General features: G+C 34.7%; 1 protein-coding gene across 3 annotated transcripts in view; it reads right to left on the reverse strand.

The window, feature by feature from the left end:
* Positions 1-24,417, reverse strand: part of LOC121415173 (unconventional myosin-Ie-like) — a 111,873-nt gene that overhangs the window by 62,813 nt on the left and 24,643 nt on the right. For all 3 annotated transcript variants that reach the window (XM_041608319.1, XM_041608321.1, XM_041608320.1), the window contains exons 6-10: positions 13,306-13,483; positions 11,611-11,773; positions 8,746-8,849; positions 4,146-4,278; positions 2,749-2,945 (exon numbers count right to left, since the gene is read on the reverse strand). In XM_041608319.1, coding sequence (XP_041464253.1) covers positions 2,749-2,945; positions 4,146-4,278; positions 8,746-8,849; positions 11,611-11,773; positions 13,306-13,483 — 775 coding nt within the window. The remainder of the gene's footprint in view (positions 1-2,748; positions 2,946-4,145; positions 4,279-8,745; positions 8,850-11,610; positions 11,774-13,305; positions 13,484-24,417) is intronic.

Below are 24,417 nucleotides of genomic sequence, written 5' to 3' on the forward strand. Positions count from 1 at the left end.
ACTGATTGAATAGAAGGGAAAAAAGTAAAGGGAAAATAGAGGAGAGAGAGAATATAAGTAGAGGTTGACTAGAGGCAAGGGATTAGAGAGAGTAGAGGGGAAGGCATTCATGACAATAACAATAATATTTTTCAATCGAATTAAACTAATTTTTTTTATTCTTTACATGTAAAATATTCAAATGTTTACATAATATCAATGATAACAATTATAAACATTACTATCAACACTAACAATGATAATAACAAATAATAAAAGAAAATATAACAATCGGATAACAAAAAAAATAATAATAATATTGATAATAATAACAACAATGGTTAAGATTATGAATATAATAATGATAAGACAAAGAAAAAGATAAAATAAAAAAGCAGACGAAACAGAAAAAAAGATGAAGGGAGAAGATAATGGTGATCATGGGGGGTGGGGTGGGCTAACTTAAGTAATTGGATGATAAATGATAAATAATCTTCATAATAATTGTCGCATACCACCTTGCAAATTTTAATCGAGAAGATTATGATTTCTTGTTCAGAAATTATTACTTGTATGCATATAACGATATTTTGAAGATTCATGTTTTGGGGGGCATACTTTTAAAAGGAAATATCATATTCTTCATTTTTTTTTTCATTTTGCATGAAGAGAAAAACAGAGAGAACAAAATTAAGCAAAATAGGACGACGGGAGTAAAATAATGAGAATAGGTATAAAGAGAAGATAAGACGACGAAGAAAAAAGGCGAAAAAAAAGAAGAACAAGCAAATTCATAACAAGAATAAATAGAAGGGAAATAGAAAGAGAAAACTTAGGAGATGGAGGAGGTGTAGGATTACACAATTATCAGTGAAGAAGGAGGAGAAAATGAAAAGGGAGCATTATAAAAAAGGAAGAAAAAACAAGGAGGATTTCATTTGCAAGAGGAAACAAAGCAAGACTATATCAAGGGAGAAGGGGGGTCTATAAATAGGAAGTATACGAACAAAAAGATGAGAAAGAGATCGAACAAAAGAAGAAAGGAAATGAGGATGATAAGATAAGAAGAATATCCAAAAAGAATATGAGAAGAAAAGACATGAGAATAATAATTTTGATAATAATAAGATCGAAAAAGAAGAAAAGGAAGAAGAAAGGAAGGGAGAATATGATAATAGTAACATTATGAGAATATTATGATAATAGTAATATCGAAAAAGAAGAAGTCCAAGAAGAACTTCAAAACCCACATCACCAACAATACATTCTCAAAGAAGTCACTCTGTATGGACATAATTATAGCACTGGAGCGACAGGTGAGCTCTGAACTCCGTGCAGCCAAAACAGGAAATGAACTACGCATGCGCGAAAACTATCGATCGATCAATTCACTCATCGTGGATCGCACACACGCTTTTGTAATCAACGATCCAGGTCGCACGCACGGAACAATGGAGCTGTTCGAACTTGACATGGCCGGCTGATTAATCTCGTTTGGGGTGTTAGAACCTATTCTACTATGCCGTCGCGAACGGGTTAAAAGAGAGAGACCCGTAAAGAGCACTTAAAAGGGAGAGAGACCCGTAAAGAGAGCTATCTGATACATGTACATGTAGGAAGAACTAAAATAAACCCCCCCCCCCTTGTAAAGCAGGAACTGCCGCAATTGCCGATACTACTCCACCTACAGCAAGTCAAACGCTAGTCCGAAGAAGCCTGCAGAACGAGTTGGCAAAAGCTTTACAAGGTAAAAACTAAATTGATTGTGAAAAGATGAAAATTTGTATAGAGAAAGTTACTACAGTTGACACAGAACTGATTAAACAATTCTGTTGGAAGCTCTCAAAGAAAGCCATGGATATCCAGAAATCCTACCATATCAATGAACTAGATTACAAAGGGGAAAAGAGATCTTCTGTTTATCTAATACAAAACTGTTCAAAATGAGTCCGTTGGAAGAGCGCAAAGCAACAAAGTGGCCTTGAGGGTGCTTCATCAGGATATTCATAAACAATGCAAGAATTAATGATAGATATGTGAAAGAATTGGATAACTGTAGTTTCCCCTGGTGTTTCAACAAAGTAAGACAGAATTTCTTATAACACTATAACTTAAACTCGAACAAATAAGAACCTTTGCAACCACTTGGTTCATAAACACAAAGAAATTTAAATCTCCAAGATTTCAGCTATAGCTGAAGGAAACAAAATGTTAGAAGTCTGATTTTGGCTTCCAAGGACATCTTCAAATAATGGTTCCATGACATTTGCTCTGGCGACAATTGCTCCGAATGAAAATATAATATCTAACTTCTAAAACTAAATAAACTCCAATCATTAGACCTACATTATTCTGAACAAAAAAACTCTATTACAATCCTAACTCTAACCCTACATGTATGCCTCTGAAATATTAAGACCAGAACAAATGTTGTGTCAGCCAAATAATACACAAAGCCATGAAAAAGTTACAAACAGCTTTTTGAAACACCCCCTAGTATTGAGCATGCATAAATGGCGTGTTAATTATAAATCAAACATATCAGGATTTTTTTTTTTTTTTCAAATTAGCTCCCACTGAGAAATGTCATAATTTCAGTAGCTTGCAACTGTTAGGAATTGAAAATTAGATATTCTCAGTTACGTTGCTGAATGTACTTTATGTGATAATTTTGCATTGAAAATAATTTTTCATTTAATTTGAATATCATGCATTGCCAATTTGCCATTATTACCATGGGCCGGATTTGGGGTCGGAGATCATACTCACGTTGACGAGATAGTCAAAGAGTCTTGAATGGATGGCTTTAGCCAGAGCGTCCCTGGTATGAGCTGCTTGCTCTGTGTTTAGTGTGACCTCGATGGACTCTGCCTTGCCGCCCCATTTACTGTCCATGCGACGGCTTATCAGCTTCTGACGTAAGGCTTCCTTGTCCAGGCCAAGCAAGTAGGATGGGAAGTCCAGAACTGTATCAATGAAGAGCAGGGTAAATATTACACGGGGCTCGCAGCGATTTCACAGCAGAAATGCTCAAAAGAGCCCTGGAAACTCAAAAAAGGAGTCCGGGGCTCTGTAACACAAAGATTAGCGATCAATCGCTAAGTGAACTGACCAATCAATATCAATGTTACACGCGCATTTGGTTTAAAATGCTGACCAGGGACCAATCAGCGCGCTTCTTTCATAATTGCAATTCATCGCAAACCTTTGTGTTACGGAGCCCTGGGGAGCATTTCTTGAAAGGACTTGTCGGACGTTTCATCCGACAAGTCCTGATTTATCCGACAGTTACCACAGTATCAGTGCTTCTCAGCCAATCAGAATCGAGGAAAATTGTCAGATCTGACAACTTGTCGGACAAAAATGTTGATGAAACACTACCCTTGAAAATCCCCATTCAATTACAAATGAGTATCACCCAATATACAAACGCATATCGATAATAACAATAGTGAGAAGATCACAAAAAGTACAGGGGACGGTAACACAAAGGATATGTAAATAATCGCTAATTTGAAAGAACCATTCTGATTGGTTCCTACTCAGTACACTGAGTAAAATGCTCATGCTATGATGATCTTGATAGGCCATTTCATTTGGCGATTAATCGCTCACCTTTGTGTTTACGGGATCCCGATTGTTTTATTTCCAAATTACTCCTGACATTTTTACATACAAAGCAAAGATGAAATTATGTCAATGATTATGGTATGAATGGTAACAAGACATTTGATCTGGCGACAATTGCTCTGGGCTATATTTCATCTCAGATATAGGGTTAGGGTTGCAATAGGGTTTTAAGCTAGGTTTAGGATAGGGGGTATAGTATTAAATCCAGGGTTGAAGTTGGTCATTCCAATAGTGTGTGGCATTTACACATGTTTCGTGTGGTCCGGTGGTTAGAGCATTGGACTCATAATCGCAATATTATGAGTTTGAATCCCCACTCTGCCATTGTCTCCACTTTAATAAAAAAAGACCAGAGAGTAACATCTCTCGTCTATAACGTCAGCCGCTATGAATGATTAACCTAGACGTAAAATGTTTCATAGGTAATTAGTTATACCAGCTTGGCGTTTACCAGCAAAAAAGCTGTCCCGTCAAATTCCTACAGTAGCTACCATAAACAGAAACAGAAACGGAAATATCTTGAATCTTCTACTTACACTCATCATCGTGAATGACGGCATAGTTATCCTTCTCTATAAAGACTATGTTGCCGAGGTGAAGGATACCAGCTACACAGGAGAGGACATTCTCTTGATTATCTTCCGAGATTCCAATCACAGACATGGCATTCTGAAATACATGTGACAAAAAGTGACACTTCTGATTCAAGGGTAATGTGTAAAATGAAACAAATACTTAAATATACAAATGATAGACAAAAGTGGGTGCATTGGATAGCTTTGTACATGTAAATCATAGATCCTAATTGAATTAATAAATAATTTAATATTAATCAATCTTGATAGTTCATATTTCCCAATAAAAAAATCTAAATGTAGAAAAGAACAGCAAAAATTAGAAAATGCTGGGCTTGCAACTAGAATATTAATGATATGAAATGGTATTCAACTATCAGAAGTTATTACCAATTTTCTTCCTCCTGGAAATTATGAAATGCCACAAAACTTGTCATAACAAGACACCCCCCCCCCCTTCTAGCTCTCAGTCAATTATCTATCCATCTCCCTACATGTATCTCCATCAATCAGATTTTAATCTTTTGCACAGATCAATATCATTTAGTTCTGTTGTAACTTTGTCGTTATTGCAACTTCCCTAATCCTTGGTAATATTTGGTTGGTGGGCTATGTGTCAATAGTAGTTGTCATACTTTGCAAAGTTATCTTGGGTTTAAGCCTTTATGTAACAGGCCCAAGATCTGTCTATCCAGACCTGCCAACAATTGGGAATGAAAAACTGTATTCTATGATTAAAAAAAAACTGTATTTTTCCACTAAAAAGTGTATTTCATAATAAAATGCATGGCACACTAGCTCAACGCGGCACTCAAGCTCCATGCAAGCTAAAATGCGCACTGTTCTTGCGGATGAAAAAAAAACATTTACACATGTGTATATCTCACCCTGGCTAGAACAAAATGATTGAAAAAAAAGGTACCTGAAATTAAATTGATCTAATAACCATATTTGTGTAATTTTCTATGACATAGAAACATATAGAGATGATTTTTCTCAATAAATAACGATTTTGTAAAAGAATTTAAAAAAATTAAAAACATACTAAAACAAACATACATTGATCTAATAACCATATTTGAATATTTTTTTATGAAATAGAAACATATATAGAGATGATTTTTCTCAATAAATAACGATTTTGTAAAAGAATAAAAAAAAATTAAAACATACTAAAAAACGTATTGCCGTATTTTGGTTTCAAAAATGTACTGGTTAGCAAGTCTATCTTTCTACAGTGTACTTTCTAACCCTCTATATAGCTCCACCCCCCCCCCTCCCTAACCCTCCTTCTCCCTACCTTCAAATGTTTGCCCCTTTCAATCTTCCTATACACATTTAATCGTTCAGTTTACCTCTGTATGAAGATGATATATGAATCATACACACTTATCTAGGTAAGTATTGGTTCATACCCAAACATCTTAACAGAATTTCATATAAAGTCAGTGCCAAAAACCTAAGATTAAAGGATTAAATCCTCCGATTCTGTTCCAACAATTGTATTCGACGTGTCACTTCTACAAGACAGTGACATACACATGTCAACAATCACCGGGGCATTTCCTAGTACAAGAGGCACATGTACATGTACATGTATTATTTTCAGAGTGCATATTATCTGTTTGATATAGACATACTCTAACAAAACTGACCCAGGTTTCATTCATATCTAGACATATTTTATTATTTTTCTTTTTTTAACAAAACTCTTGAGTCACATACAGGTAGTGTAGTTGTGATTAATTTAATGAGATGTACTCCTCCATTTGACAATACATTGAAAGTTTCATGTACAGGTCACTCAGAAAATTTGTAGACAATGAATATCAAGAACTTTGCAAAAATGATGCAAATGTACATTATCAACTTGTTCTGTTGACAATCAACTTTAGACTTGTAAGCTTTGAGAATGGATCATACATGCTACTTCAGCTCTTTGCTTTTCAAATATAGCCTAATTCATCTACTTTCTACAGTAAGTAGTATCACTTTAAAGGTCAAGTCCACCCCAGAAAAATGTTGATTTAATAAATAGAGAAAAATCAAACAAGCAAAATGCTGAAAATTTCATCAAAATCGATTGCAAAATAAGAAAGTTATGACATTTTAAAGTTTTTCTTTTAATATTTTTCACAAAACAGAGATATGTACAACTCAAATGAGACAGTCGATGATGTCCCTCACTCACTATTTCTACTTTTTTCATTGTTTGAATTATTCAATATTTCATTTTTTTTTATAGATTTGACAATAAGGACCAACTTGACCGAATCATGTAGTTTTAATCGATGCTCATTCTACATGTTCAGGGAGGAATTAATCGTTGTTTCACTCTACAATGAGGAGGAAAATAGAATATTCCCTATTTCATATAATAAAATACGAAATAGTGAGTGTGTGACATCATCAGTGTCTTCATTTGCATACCGACCAGGATATGCATATAACTGTTTTCTGATATTAAGTGAAACTTAAAGCCTGTGTATAGCTTTGGTAAAGGGGTCAATAATGTGATTGATAATCGAATATCATCTAATATGACAGTCTTACTGAAGCGTAGAGACCGTTAGATATTTTTCCAACTGCACTTCTCTGAGAAAATTTCAAATATTCAAATCTTGGATATATTGCACCCTCTCTCGGTGATGCTTCTTTTAAATTAAAAAAAATGGGCATTCAAGCACTTATCTTATAAATTTAGTGATTAGATATCCAAAAGTTACAAAGAACATATCTTGAAAGTTCAGCCCATTCCATGATTTGGAATAGGATTTAAATGAAAGACAAAAAAGACATCGGGTGACCCGATCAAGTTAAATTTCCATGTAAAATCGCAAAATTTTTCCTGTAAAACACATTTTCATTTCATATCCTCCACATCATAACTGTTATAGGGCATATCCATTCATATTAGCTAGCAATGAATTGGAATAGTGATAGGTGCATTTTGGTGGATTTACCAAAACTGTACACAAGCTTTAAAGGGGAATCCAACCCAAATAAAAACTTGTTTTTATAAGGAAAAGAAAAATCAGACAAGTTGATAGGTGAAAGTTTGAACAATATTGGACAAACAAAAAGAAAGATATGAATTTTTAAAAGTTGTAAATATTGGTAATCACTATACCCATGGAGATTTCAAATTGGCCGCATGTGGGATGTCATAGTGATGTAAGGCAAGGACTACTCTTCCATGTACTCCAATACATATTATGGCTAAAATTTCATTTTTCCCAAAAGTTTTATTTCAAATTATATTTTTCTTTCATGAGGACATAAAACAATATACTACATGGGTTATATTTAGATTACTGCCCCAGGGGAATGGGTACTTAGGAGAAAACCACAAATCCCTGATAATAAAGTACATGGCCTATGGGAAAGTTGTCCTTGCCCCTTGTCATAATTTACTTACCTAGTTGCCAATTTGAAATCTACATAGTATTAGTGATCTCAATTTTAAAGCAGCTATAACTTTCTTATTGCTTGTCCAATTTCTTTCAAACTTTCACCATTCTGTTTAATTTATTTTTCTCCTTCCCAACACAACATTTTATGGCCAAGGCTGGATTCCCCTTTAAACACTTGTTGGATTTTTCTTCTTTATTCAAATCAACTTTTTGTTGGGGTGGACTTGTCCTTTAATGGGTACCCTGGATATAAGATAGAAGGGAACCACTTCTTGCATCAAAATTATATTAATAGTATCTTTAAAAGTGTCTGAATGGGAAGATGAGTGGACAAATTGGTACTAGAGTCAATGCTTTATTGATTGGGGAGATTCCCTAATACAAATAAATTGAAATTAGGCTTCTTTCAAAATGCTGTCAAACAAGCTGAGGAAATATATTCATAGGCCCGTATTCTGAAGTCAGGTTTAACTTTTTAGACCATGGTCTAACTGTGCTAAAATTTTGGGAAGCCAAAAATGTCAAAATTATGTTTGCATTACATGACTCTCACGTTTACTGTGCTCTTATATATCTTTCCCAGAGAGTTAAGAATGATTTGAGAGTCAATTACCTGATACATTTTAACCTCTTCTGTTACAGATTTATGTCACAACTGGCTTTCCACAGTTAAACCACAATTTTAAACTAGAGTTTAAATTAAACATGACTTCAGAATTTGGGCCATAAATTTTATTTCTGAAAGCTTACAGTCACCATCTTCATCATCATTTACATTTTTATTAACATAAGAATCAATGTCATTTTCATCATCATAATCATCATATTCACCATGACCACAGCCACTCCCAATATCACAATCATCATCTATACCAGATGGTAATCCTTTAGATAAGGGCATCTAATCCACCCACTGAATATCATCCATTCTAATTCATAGTCATCATCATCATCATCTCATTATCACATCATCATCATCATCATGACTATCATCACTATCATCATCATTAGCATATCATCATCATCAATTTCATCATCATTTTCAGTATCATTTCATCATCATCATCATTATCATCATCATCATAATCATCATCGTCATCATCATCACTTTCTTTGTGACTGCCAATATCATGGTTTTGAATACATACCAGTGTATCATGGTATTCCTTAACATCATCCAGCCCATCCACTTTATATGCCCCACTCTGGTTCAAGTAATAGTAGTAGTCTGGGGTCGTCAGACCAAGTCCCTCTAAAAATTACACAAAAAAAAAATATATAAATAATAATAACAATATAGATATATTTACCCAGGGAAGCCACTTCAGTTCTGAAAACTGTTATCACCCGGGCTTTAGCTGGGCTTCCTCTAGGCACTTAAGCATTCAAGGAATTTGTATCTACTGGGTACCCATTCACCTCACCTGGGTTGAGTGCAGCACAATGTAGATAAGTTTCTTGCTAAAGGAAATTACTACATTGGCTGAGATTTGAACCCACGTTCCTCTGTTTCAAAGTCAGAGGACTAATCCACTGGGCCACAACGCTCCATGAAGCAAAATACAGCCTCAAAAGCATAAAGCATTTACAAGACATTAACTCCAATGGAGAGTAAAAGGTAGAAATTTTTGTAAAATAGAATACTACAATAAAAATCTACATATATTTAATATGAAAGTAATTCAAGTAATTCAGTCACAAATGCAATTTTCTGACCTGCAGTTTTGTATGTTTATAAATAATAGCAGCAATATTTATTCAAGGAAATTCCCAAAGTGCATTGTTTACAATATAGACCAACATTGTATGCACCAGTACTACATCAAACCTTTTGATTATGCGATTCCATATGTTACAAAATGGAACTGGAAACTATATTTATGGGACGAATAATTTCTTGTGTAGTTGTATGATTTTGTATCCTACAGGTGTACATGTATATTTTAACTAAAGTCTTAATACAGGTAATCTGAAAAATAATTCATATACAATTACTTCCCTATGATTGCAGGCAGGTGGCACAACATTTGCTCTGGCGATAATTATTCCTGGCTTTATTTCTTCTGATATAGGCTTAAGGATGGGGTGCCATAGGGGTTTGTGTTAGGTTTAGGGTCATAGCGTAAAATCCAGGGCTGAAGTTGGTCATTCCATTAGCGTGTGGAATTGACGGCAGAGCATTTGTCGCCGGAGCAAATGTCATGGAACCTTGAGTGTTTCATCAATATTTTCGTCCGACAAGTTGTCAGATCTGGGGCCCGTTGCAGAAACAGTTGCACTTAAACGCAAGCCAAAAAATCTATCGCAAGTCACAAATGCGCGCCGTTGATTAGTTGAAAATCAAGTTGCACATGATTTTTAGAGTTACGATTGATTGCAACTCTTTCTGCAACGGGCCCCTGACAACTTTCCTGGATTCTGATTGGTTGAGAAACACTGTTACTATAATAACTGTCAGATAAAACAGGACTTGTCGGATAAAATGTCCAACAAGTTCTTTCATGAAACACTCCCCTGGGGACCGTTTCATGAAGTTGTCAGCACTGACAACTAGTCTTTCTCCGACAGTTACCATGGTAACAGTCAGAGGTTAGTGCCTCTCAGCCAATCAAAACCAAGGATTTCACTGAAATTGTCAGCTCTGACAATTTAGTCAGCGCTGACAACTTTCATGAAACACCCCCCTGGGCCTCGTCTTACAAAGTGTTACGACTGATCCGATCAACCTCACCTATATGGAAATCCATCAATGTCATAATTTTTTCTACAGGAAATTTTCACAATGTCCTTTGAGAGCACAAAGAAGCACACTGAACTTTCAAAACAATGAATTACATGTATGACCATCATATCAGGAAAATATTTTAAATCAACATGCATTTTAGAGGTGGACATTGGTGGCTTTCCATAGTTGTGGTTGATCGGATCAATCGCAAGTCTTTGTAAGAAGGGCCCCTGTTAAAAACATTTGAATAACATGCATCTGAATAAATGTTTCTCTTCTTTATTATTATTATTTGTTTGGCGTCACCTGTGCCTGGGAGGCGAAAAGCGAACTAAATCACTATGACCCGCAGGTCTCTCCTCCCGATATAACTGATTGAGGGGAATGCAGGTGGACCACTACACCGGGGTTTCCCCCTACTCTTAAACGAATAGTGCAGTGGGTTCTTAACGTGCAAAGGTGGTGACTCTCCTCTACACGGGACCTCCATTTAACGTCCTATCCGAGGGACGGAGTGTTTTCCATTGTAACATAGCCTGCATCTATGAAACATGGGAGAGACGTTTACACACAACGCACTGGCTTCAGTCATCCGCCCGGGGTGGACTCGAACCCACGATCTTTGGTTCGACGGGCAGACGCGTTACCAACTGAGCCAACACCGCTCTCGCTTTTGTAATAAAATGAGGAAGAAAAAGAGCACCACAATCAAGATCTACAAGCACATAAGTGTGTTTCATTTCTTTAGAAAGGGAAAAAATGAAAGTTAAGCGCATCAAGTTGTATCCATGCATTTTCTTGCTAACATGCAAGGAAACACCTCAAACAATTTCACTTTCCTAATAATGATAAATCACTTCCTTCACCTCATATATTTCCACTTTGAAACTGAAAGTCTATAATGGAGACTGCAAATCAGATTATTAATTGTATGTTGCAATTATAAGCTGACTCATACAAATAATGATAAACAAGAAAATCTGGTTTATCTAGTCACTTTTCCTTAATTCTCAACCAGAAATGAAAGAGAAATCATGCAGCACACTATGCTCTAATGCACTGATAATTATTGCTATAGATACTTGTTTCTTTTATTTATCTAGCAAATAATCACCATAGGTGGAGCTGGGTGGAGCTATCTTTCCAAAGCAAAGCTGAGGAAAGATAGTGAGTACATCCAGCTTGCCGAGGAAGATTTGTTTCACAACTGCCTATCCACATTTGAATTGGAACTATAAACCAGAATTGAAATCAAACCCAGCTTCATAATACAGGCCCATGTATTCACCTTTTTGTTGGGGATTAGCACCGTTCAGTAGCTGGTAGAAGATGTGGAAGTTTCTTTCATCGGTGTTCTGACTGACCACTCTGGACTTCTCCAGCAAGAAGTTGGATATCCTTCCGCCATCAGGAGCTCCGGCTCTTGTGAACTGGATCTCTACATACTTTCCCTGAAAAATACAAATTTGAATATACAATATCATGTTACCATTTTGAGGCTGTATCTCTACATATTTTCCCTGAAAAATAAAAACTTAAAGATACCATATCATGTTACCATTTGGGGGGTCTCGTGAATTGCATCTCTACATATTTTCCCTGAAAAAGAAAAATTTTAAGACACCATATCATTACACCATTCGGGGGCTCTGACTTCGATGATAGGATCTCTTTACACTTTCACTGAATTAAAAAAAGATTTTTTTCAAGATTCCATATCATTACATCTTTAGGGGGCTCCCGCCGTCATAGACAGGATCTTCACATACTTTGCTTGAAAAACAAGGAAAAGACAAATTTAAAGATTCCTGGTGACTGGACTGTTAAACACTTTCACTTATCCTTTCTTTGTAACTGTACATGCATTTTATATCATATCATTGTTTTTAAAAGACAGAAACTAAATATAATACAAAAACAATACAATTCCGGTGACCGGATCTCTACACAGTCCCTGATAAAGTTGAAAGTAATTCATTATTTCAGAGGTACCATTATCCATACAATGGCTTGGCCTCGAATACATATACCGTTAACAGCTCTAGCTTTCACAAACTTAATCAACTTAGAAAACTAACATTCAAAGATACCTTAATATTCACAATTATGGGGCTCTCACTCAGTTGAGTGGATCTCTATAGAGAGCATTGCTGAAAATCATATTGACATGAACTCGTATTACATACTGTGCATTTGTTATCATAAACACCTCATTATGTACAATAGGGTGGATTAATAATTGATAGCGATCCCATTTGCAGGCTGTGACATGCCAAGTTTTCAATTATATACCCACTTTTATAGTTTTATACCCACTCAAAAGCTCAATGTAGATTTCAAAAGTAGATTTTATTGTCTATTACCTGTATCCCGCATGTTTTTGGTGGTCACTATCATTTTCATCCAAATGAGCACTTGATTATGCAGACTTGAGGGAACATTGTGATATGGAATGATCAAATGGTTTCATTGGCATTATGTCAACAATGCATTCTGCATTTCAACGAATTCTCATTTGGTATTTTGCCAGTTGGTCTCGTCACATAGTGAAGTTAGACCAAGTGGGTATTGGCTGAAAAATGGATTATGGTATCCGGGGGTTTATCCTACAAGCACAATGATTAATGAGCAAATATTTGAATTCAGTATCAAGAGTTTTCAAATGCTTCGATTTTAAATGAAAATTGAGTTCATACTAAACCAAGAGTGTCATAACACGGAAAATGGAGTTATTGGTCAAGCAAGATAAGTGGAAGGTGGCGACTTCACCTTTGACCTTCTGACCTCAAAATCAATAGAATTGCTCATATCTATGATATCATCATACAAACCAAATTATATGAGACTAGGTTAAGTTAACCTGGCAAACACCAAGCGTGATACCATAATACATGTACGTCCCATTTAGGATGGGCATATGAAAATACAGGTAGACATTGGCAATTCAAAAATCTAATAAATGAAAGGTTGAATCAATACTTACGAATCTACTTGAGTTGTTGTTCCTCACTGTCTTTGCGTTACCAAAGGCTTCTAACAGTGGATTTGATTGGATAATGATATCTTTGACGTGCTGAACAGTAGCTCCGCCCCCGGATACCTTCGCAATGTATGACATGATATACTTGGCTGCCACAGTCTTTCCTGCTCCACTTTCTCCACTAGAAAAGAACATAACAAATAATTTTTGATGACTTTGGGATAGTATTTAGAATAATCATACAATTATTAAGGCATACTGTAGCAACCTCATCTCTCAATGAATATTGTATTCTGAGGTGCAAAAGAAAAATAGAAAGAATAAAAATAGTTGGATGAGTGTCATAGAGCCAAGAACTTAAAATGTTAGAAAGATAAGAATTCAGTTTGGATTAAAGGTATTGTTTAACTTTGTGAGCAGCTGATTTAAAAAATTCTCAAACCAAGATGAAACATGTGTACAATTGCATGTATTAGAACTAATAAACCCTGAAAACAACCATTATTGAGAATGAAAAGCTAAAACTACAAGGCAAACCCAGATTTTGTAAATAGGCATCTTATAGACACCTAAATAGTACACATAAGTGTATGGGATGAAATTTAAATGGTGTTCCGGTCACTTTATATTTCAATTTTTGAAGCACTAAAGAATTATTTTCGAACGCAATTTTTTCTGGGCTTCATTTTTGTAACATATCCTAGACACAGGTGACAAGTGTGACCTTCTAGCTCAGATTTTTTAAAAGTCAAACCAATGTTAACCAATCACTTTGAGAGTCTCTAATTTTATGATATGTGACCTGACACCCCAAACCAACAATTAGTCAACCAAAATAAATACTGAGATTTTTATTGAGCTTGAAGATCCACTTCCAATGCTGGGCAATTCCACATGGGAGAGGGTAAAAACAGTAAAATTCAAAATTAATAATATGCATCTGAATGTGAATGTCCTTTTTACACAAAACCTTATATTTTAAGGAACTGAAAACCTTTTTCAAATATCTTTTACGGTTTTTGCGGAGCAATCTTTTGAATTTGATGACCATTTTCAATTAGAGAACATGTATTTTACATTATTTTGGATAAATTTGATAACTAAAAAAATATTTTACAATTTTGGTTCAAAATCATCTAATGTTGTGTGTGAAGGTGTAATAATTACCAGTAGCAAATGTCTTTATCATGGGTATTTTCAAATTTCTCAGAGAAAATTTTGCAATCTACTACAAAAACGGATGTAATTCCGTTACCATGAAACTGTAAAGTTTTTCCTATGAACTAAATACGTGCTTGAATTTTATATAATTCTGAATTCTCTGATTTCATGTGACTTGCTAAAGACTGAGCAACATTTTTTTGAAATATCATTTCTAATTCTGCTGTAACTGTGGTAACGGAATTACATGGTAACGGAATTACCATTATCATATCTTTAAAGGGGTGTGCGTTAGCCAATTTTGTTCCAATGGCATGTTGATATCTTAGCTGTAGATCACAGTTATAAACATTAAAAGCCTTCTGATTAGTAATTACACTCCAAATCAGGATGAAATTATACAATTACTCGACAACAAGTCCCATTCAATATGGCCTGAGTATAACATTCAGAAAAAGGGCAAGATTATGTACATTAGCATCAATAAAGTATATTGATGGAGCATACAATGTAGGTGAATGCCTTACCCATACAATGTAGGTGAATGCCTTACAAAGGATTAATGGGCAATCAATTCTTGGGGAGGAGTAGAAAAATGATTATGCAGGATGATCTTAACAAAATTCTCATTCAGATTGATTTTGCAAAAAATGTCATTGCCAAATACCAGTTCTAATGAGATCCAAAATACTGGACGCACAATCACGAAGTGACCATGTTCAATGTGTGTGCCTTGGAATTCCTTTTTTTTTTGTAATTGCCTCTGATCAATTCACCCTCAACAGACTTAATGAACTTTTCAGTAAAAGAAATTCCGGGATGGCTGGGAGTATTTCTCTGCTTCAAAGAAATGGGTATAGTTTTCAGAAGGGACCGCCTACTAATTTAAGCGATATCTTCTGTGTAACTGTCCTTGCAACGGAAGATTGGATATTCTTTGCAACAAGCCATGGTGAGGGACCAGACTCTGGCATTGATTGGCGAACAGTGTAGCGAGCAGTAAAAAGTAATGAGTGGAAAAGATTGAAGTGAGATCCATAATTTACAGATGTTACAAGAATCACATGCCAAAAAATCATTCTAAATCTTTATACAGATGACATTTCCAAAAGTAAGGTGGATTTGACAGATATTCAAGATGCCTTAATTAGCACCAAACCAATAATGTGCTCCACCCCTACATGTATGCAATGGATGCTCAGAAACATGCAAAGTCAGCATCATCCAATAATCACTGCTTCACGGATAAAGTGAGTAACGACGATGACCCTTCAAGTGAGGTTGATACACAGAATGTGAACACTTCTCTAAGGAGAGGATGGTGATAATATTGAGACCAACAAAGTCATTAATAACAAAACATCTGAGAACAGCAACATAACTCAGTTTGAAATGGGTAGAAATGTATGTACAGCATTCTGCTGTGAGAGAAATGCTAAGAGACAGTGGTAGTATTCTCATATACATTCTGATATAAAATGAAATATTTTATCTCTATTAAAATAAGTGATATAAAATCACCTAAAATTCGTTCCGAAATGGTATTCCAATAACCATTTTGTCTTTGTTTTATCTCTGTGATACAAACCTATTTTTGAACCAATTTGTAATGAGAAAGGCTGTTTTTTGTAGCACTCATCTCATTCAACCAATTAAAAGCCTTTCTGCCATGAGTTTTGGCAAATGAGTGAGATGGCATTAAATCAAATTCTGTGCCTACAGGGATTTAATTGAAAAAAAATGAACAAAAATATGAAGTCAATATCACATCATTTTGTACTTCATTTCATAAACAACATTAGTCAATAAAATTATTTGAAATATTTCTTTAATCTACAAGAATAATGTTAGAGTAGTACTCTAATGATTAAATGATTTATCATTTTCCTTTATTCTTATTTCAAAGTCTTGAGCGAATTGACCTAGAAATATTGCTGAAATTGAAAATGTATAGAGAGAATACATGTAGCCTCCTCCTTATTTGCAGTTCTTTTTTTTTCTTCAAAGGAAATTTGGTGCAGGCACATCATCTGTGATGCAATGATTGGATACGCGATAAACATGTCTATATCCTAGGCACTGCTTTGTCACATATCTTTAGAGACGGAAGATAAAAATGCATCTCGGATAAATTTTCATATTTTATATAAAAGATAACAATTTTAATATACATGCAATAACAAAAAATCATGGCCCAAGAAAACCAACTAATTTCATGAATATGACATAAGATCATCAAATCACTGCAGTTTCTTAGGGTCACATTTGGGAAATACATCTGTCAGGAAGATGTCCGATATTGACTATACTCAGATCTGCTATAATTGCAATCCTCAGTGAGCTACATATAGACAGAAAATGAATCCTTACCTTTTAAAAAAATTAGATTGGTGCACTGATTAAGAACCAGTTTGTTGCTTAGTTGTCCACAACATTTTTTCAAGATGTAAATGTCAACACTATTTTCATGAGGTTTCAGCATTGTTTCTTGTTTTCAAATCATTTATTGAACAACCAAATAGAAAGTTTTCAGTTTAACTGTTTTAAGATGCCAATTGTATGTGAAACTATGTTTCTTTTGAGTATTCAAATACTTTAGAATATCTTAAACTATCATCTACACAAATCTTTGACTAAATATGCAGATCTGATAACATGCTGTCCTCAGTTTTTGTAAAATTCCTAATGTGTATACGTATGGCTGTAGTCCATGTAATTCCGTTACCATGATTACTAGTGATGATTTTTGGCCTTTACATAATTCTTTCCATCAGTACAGGAGGCAAAAAGTGGCTAGTAAGTCCTAATACCCCTAAAATTGAAAATGAACTAAAATTTAATTACCACTGATCCCTAATATTTTGTAAAATCATGTTTATTCATGGTAGAGCCACCTATTACGTACTATATACTTATATTTTATTTAATATTAGAGACGTGAAGTACTTAGATTGTGTTAAGTATTAGAGAAGAATGTATAAACAAGCTTTATTGAGGCATTTCACCAGTCCTAAATGCCTAAAAATATAATTTTCCTTCCCAAATGTCAGAGGCGTAATTCCGTTACCATTATGTGTAATTCCGTTACCATGTACTTGCCCTAAAGAAAGACCAATCATCAAAATTTGTTGATGATATTTGTGAATAAATTACTTTCAAAATAAAGTTGAAATTATAATGAATTGAATCAGACATTAACTTGGAGCTAGTGTGTTGTAGATTTCAGAGAAACTTTTACTAAACTTTGGGTTGCAAAATGACTCATTTCTCTGGTAATTCCGTTACCATAGCACATATCTGTCATTCACATCTGAACGTGTGAGGGGTTTTCTAAAAATCTTGGTTCAGTATATAGCGCTAGTGGCCATGCATAGTATTAGGTTCAGAAAATTTGAAAATATTGAGATATCTGGATGCTGTGAGCAAAAATAACAGCAAAATTTCTCTGATTTGTAATTCCGTTACCATGGAATTGCCCTGCTTTAAAATGATATACTATATGTTAAAATTGACCAACAATAACCATTACTAGTACTTGATCGAATGCAGAGGAAATTCAACAAGAGCTTAAAAAATAAGAAGAAAACAAGGTTTGAAGTTTGGGGTTCACTCAAGCATGAGATGTGCATACTGTGTAATCTCAGTAAAACTTACAAGCAGTCCAAACAAGTAGTGTCCAAGAAACTCTTGCCTATCTTTTTTCATTCAACTTCACGACTTCAAATTTTCACAGTATAAAAAAGAATTGCTCTTTCAGATAAGCTATTTTTCAATTATTGGTTTTTGGAGATTAAATGACTATTTTGGCTATTTACAGAGAACCTTACTGGCGACTAATTGGTGGTTTTGAGGTGGTAGGTCACACATATTTCTTAAATTGAATGGTAGATCTTTTCCAAGGAGAAGGTGCTGCAACATAGAATGCCGGGGGGGGGGCCACTTCCATTCACGAGTGGATACCATGCGCGACCAAGGCGTCTCGAAAAGCACCCTAAACACATAATTTCCAAATTCTGAAAATGCACCCCCTAACAAGTATTGCTGTGTGAAACCCTACCCTTAACAAGTATTGGAAACAAAACAATACTCTTGGCAAATATTCCCTGAAATGAACCCCTATAAGTACAGGAATGTTATATTGTTACGGGTCCTTCGGTTGTCAGCTTTACCTTATTTGGTTTAGTACAACCCCACCTTCTACACCTCGTGCAAATCGGACTCTAAACACGAAGTGTTGGGGCAAAAAGGACATTCTTTATAAAACATTTTAATTTTGTTTTATCATCCCCGCAAATTCGACCCTAAACACGTAATTTTCCTAGCGAAACAGATACCCTTTTTTCATTATTTTTGTGTTTTTGACACCCTTATCACGTTACACACGTAACATGCCCTATCGTGAAAAAGACATTTTTACGTGTTTTTTTGGTCACGCATGGTATCCACTCGACAATGTAAGTGCCCCCCCCCCCCCCGGATAGAATGCCCGTTTACAATTAAGGCTACTCATATTTGGGGTCTTTAGAAGCTGGTGTCAAGAATAGGTCTTGCAAATATCAAAATAATTCACTCTTATGAATAATCCCCCACAGAAATTTTCAAGCTTGCGGCATGCTAGTAACTAGCATGCGGCTAGCTTTATAAGCGTGTAATATGCGTGCAGAGTAATAGTTAAGCGATCTTTTAACGAGCAGGGACTGTTCGCTAGCATGCACTCGCTTATTAAGCGAGCGCCCTGCTAGTCGCATGCTAGTTACTAGCAAGCGGCACGCTTAAATTTCTGTGGGGGAATAATATACCACCTGTAACATGGAAAAAAAAGGCTAAATAAATGATAGTGTTTCATCAGTTATGCACCTTTGATCAACATGTTGAAAATAAATTTACGGATTCAAGGAAGTACGTACAAATAAAGAGAATCAAATACAGAATAGAAAGCTATTTACAGGCCTAATGTATATTGATATCATGAATGGGTTCTAAATCATTCTTAGTTTGAAAGTGTGCAATCAACAATAGCAGCCTTATATACAGTATTTTGAAAGTGAAACCATAAAGATGTGGCCTACATGAATAAAATCATTATCTTTCAGATTCAAGAAAAAATGCAATGCATTCAATTACATTTGTATCTCTAATGAAGTATCTAATAGTAATAATACGCTTTTATATAGTGCTTAATCCATCGGAACGACGTGTCTAAGCGCTTTACAGATATATTATTACCCCGGTCATCGTATTCAATCAGTCATTCCCGCACACAATGTGTGCACATCCTCCACTCCCTGGGGAGTATTCCAGTCAGTCGCCTGTGAGGCGCACACAGTACTGGACAAGCTACAATGACTTTCACATCCTACCGGGTACCCATTTAGCACCTGGGTCGAGAGTGGCAAAGTGTGGATTAACGCCTTGCCAAGGGACGCCTACATGTAAGTCCTTGGGCATGTGCAACCCTGCACATTAAAATCATATTTCATTATTAGCAATAAATCAAATCGATTGTATTCTGGCTTTTTTGCTGTTATTTTTGTTTCTTTTTGAATCTCAATCATTTATAAATACTGCAATTCATTTTGAATTTGGCTTGGTTTCAATGAAAAAATGAATTATAAAGAAAAAAATAAATCAAATCAATATGTGAAACACTTACAGTTCCATGACATTTGCTTCGGCGACAATTGCTCCACTCTAAATTCCACACACTTTTAATCGATGACCAATTTAAACCCTAAGTTTTACACTGTACCCTACCCTAAACCTAAAATAAAACACTATTGTAACCCTAACCTGACATCTAGGATGAAATTAAGCCCTGAGCAATCGTCGCAAGAGCAATTGTCGCAGGAGCAAATGTTGTGTCACCCCCTTATACATCATGGGAGTAAAATTCACAAGGAGTATGCTGATGAATATCCGAATTCCTATAAAATGGTGAGTTGTTTACAAAAAAACAAACTCTTTTCATGGATCATTAATTACTAGAAGATTCATTCAACTGAAAATTTTAATTAGCATTCCAACAAAAGGGTCACTGGAGGGTCTATATATTTACATAATACCATAACCAGTATAATACTGATAGCTACAGTTGAGGCCAAAAGTTTACATCCATGGAATTCAGTGAAATTTGTTTGCTTTTGCTTGCCAAACATTGTAAAATTTACTATATCTTAAAAAAATAAATACTACCATGACAAATTGGTATCAAATAAAAGAGCACATTAAGCTCTTTCACATCATTTGGATGAGGTTGAGATTTAAGTATATTTCAGGTGGAATTTTCTTTGAAGAAAAAAAAGTAATATTTGTGCCAAATGTATTCTTTTGTTATTATATTTTCAAAACATGTTTCATAGAAATATATGTCAAATATATGATTCATATTACATTTTCTATCATGATATGTCACCAGTGAACAAAAAAGTGTAATCTGAAATGTTTGTGTTGAGAAGTAACTAGCACAAATATGGAATGTTTTTGTCAAACTCTTATCTTCAATTTGTCTAAAATATGCAGATTGTGTGGGGGGAAATGACACGTTAATATTTTTCAGCTCCTGATAACAAAGCAATGTGATGAAGGGGCATGACATACTCATTTGTTTGATATCAAATTCGTCATGATAGCACAAATATTTTATAAGATACAGTAAATTTTTATGATGTTTGGCAAGTGTCAACTTTTCTTTGAATTTCCCGAGTGTGTTTAAACTTTTGGCCCCAACTGTTCATGTACCATTCAATCATTCAAAAGTGCTCATCATTTCAGGAATATTTTTTTTCTATTCTTTAATCGATAATTATACATGTATATGATAGCGTTTAAATCTTCAAAATATAAACAAATTGACAAATTGCCAAAAAAAAACCAAATTTTTATATTGAAGCAAGGAGAGGTACAGAACTCGGGCAAAATTGATGAAAAGCACAGGAGAGAAAGACAGGAAAGAAGGGAAGGAAAAAGGACAGAGAGAAGTGAGAGGAAAAGACATATTAAACAAGTATTTTACTACTGAAATTCAATACAAGAGGTGATATTTACTCCAAACTCAAAACTGATTTAACCTACTGAACACTGGATTGTGTAACAGTTCCATAGGCTTTGTATATGGATACAGGTATTAGAGTCAAAAGGCGGTGCTGCACCAGCCCAAGTTTGCTCAATCTCGAGATTTTAGCCTGATCGATCCTTGTCTTCGCAATTTATCTCGAGATTCAAGAAACCCCATCTCCACCATCGCAAGAAGAGAGATTCCTGGACCTGAGAATTGCGGATAATTCGTAAAATAATGCGCTATTTTGCAAATAATCTCAAGTTGACTTGGGATTGCAATCTCGAGATTAATCCTATGAACTAGCGTGATAATTGCCGGATCAAAAATAGTGTGCTAATTTGAAAATTTCAATAAATTGGGTTGGGTGTATTTAAATAGTATGTCTTAGAGTTGCCTTGCATTTGTTTTAATAATCTGAATACATGTACATGTAGATTGAAACCTGTTTCCCATACAGAAACACTAAACACTATTTTAACTGAAAGACCAAAGCATTTACATTTAATAAAATAAATTGACATAAAAAGTCAAAGAAGGCACATTCCAACGATGAGGTAGATGTACGGCACTTAACAGTCCCTTTAATCAACATTAGTTGCTAGGCAACCAATTTAAATCTATACTTATGTGTGACTGGCACTGTAAAAGTTTAACTAAGACCAGGACAACATGCCTTTATCACTAGGGTATTTGAAAGAAGTTGACCAAAGTGATTAGTATATATTTGCATTAATTTGCATTTCAGGGACATATAACTCTGGTTGACATTGACACAATAGGATCGTGGAACATAGAATCTTGACTCTTTCTACAGTGCGGTACTTTTAAACATGTTTTGTGATAGAGGTAAAACAATGACTGTTCTTCTATTGGCAGAGTTAAATTGACCCAAGTTGGCAAAGGGTTGTAGTTTAATCCAATTATATGGAAAAGCCTAGCTAAAGTGACTTGATTTCTGAGTTAATTTGACTGAAAATTTTAAACTGACTTGATCCACTAGTAATTATACACACAACACTGACTGGTTGCCAAATAATAACACTCCCCCCCAAAAAAAATAATAAATAAACAAAACAAATAATAATAATAATAATAATGATGATGATGATGATCAATGAATAAATGAATGAATAAATAAATAAATACAAAAATAAATGAATAAATAAATGAAAACTAGAACTAAATGTCATTAATACCCACCAAACATATGCTGTTACCATGGCAACAGTTTCCAACATAAGGAAAAAATATGTTTTGCCTAGTTTACCCCAAGGCCAATGTGTGAGCTGAATATTATAAGAATTTGATAGTTAAAGATAAATACCAGTTCGAACAGAATCCAATTAAGTTAACACCCAAGTGTTTGTATAGATGCATAAAAATACATGCCAGATGACTCTGGAAGAAAATGCGTAATTACTGAAAAAATTAGCAAATTAAGCACGGAATTCCATTAAGTGTTGGTATTTTTCCAAGCACATTTAATACACTATCTCACATATGTTTTTCTGTGTTAGTGATCATCAGAATTATTGGTTTTGAGCAAAGATTTCATGGTTTCACATACAGAACTTTATGATATTGATATGATGACATCTAACCATGATTACTTTCTCATGAAATAATTATTTCCTGAAACTACTTTTGTCTACATAATGTACCTTTAAAATTTTTGCCTAATTTTTGACATACTGTAAGCTGTTATCATGGCAACACGATTTCCAACACAGGAAAAAAATGTCCTGCACATCTTTACCACAAGACCTATGTGTGAGCCAAATTTCATGGAAATTAGTTTGATACTGATCTTTTAAAGTAGTCAAACCACAAGATTTTTACCTAATTTAGGGCAATATGTTGTTACCATGGCAACTCTATTTCCGACATACACAAGGTATGTGTCTAGCACATCTTTACCTCGAAACCAATGAGTGGGGCAACTTTCATGGAAATTAGTTGAATACCGATCTTTTGAAGTAGTACAAACCATAAGATTTTTACCTAATTTGTTGAGAATTGTTTAAAAATTGATGAAGTGATTCAAACTGCTATTTGTTACCATGGCAACATGATTTCTGACACACACACAAAAAGTGTGTGTCAAATTTCATGAGAATTGGTTACAAAATGAGGAAGTAGTTTCAACTGTAATTTTTTTACCTTATTTTTGCCAATATACATACCAAAATAAACATACTAAAATGTGTCTTGCACATCTTTACCCCAACAGCAATATGTGAGCCAAGTTTCATAAGAATTTGGGTTTTTCTGTTCTTGCCTTTTTTACAAAATCACCTGCACAAAGTTGTTCATTTTCTATTTCTGTTTCAAGGAATTCAAACACTTATTATCATCTACAATGATGATCTGCTTTCATTTTCCAATCTTTCTTTAATGCAGTTGCTCTGAAGTAGGGGAACTCCTTTCACTTTTTTTTCTATTTCTTTAAAGTATCAATCAGTAACCGCAAAAATAAGGACCAAATCTTGTTTCCTTATTTTTGTAATAGTATACAGGACAATACCATAAAAAATACAAGTAAAACTAGTATGTACTTCCTTATTATTTAATTCAATCTAATTGAGAAGCTTGGAGGGCTTTATAAATATTGCTCTTGATCCATAGAAATGTACAAGTACAGGTATAATGGCAGGTCAGTTCATTGGGTCATTGATTGGAATGCATAAGGCCGTCTGCAACACCCCGAGTTTTCAAATTAGCGCGCTATTTCTGATCCGCCAAATTATCCAGATCTGAACAATCTCGATATTATTTGCAATGGAGACACAATTATCGCGCTAGTTCGTAGGATTAATCTCGAGATTGCAATCCCAAGTTAACTTGGGATTATTTGCAAAATAGTGCGCTATTTTACAAATTATCGCGCTAATTCGTAG

This window comes from Lytechinus variegatus, chromosome 5 (genome assembly GCF_018143015.1).
Source record: "Lytechinus variegatus isolate NC3 chromosome 5, Lvar_3.0, whole genome shotgun sequence".
Classification (NCBI taxonomy): Eukaryota; Metazoa; Echinodermata; class Echinoidea; order Temnopleuroida; family Toxopneustidae; genus Lytechinus; species Lytechinus variegatus.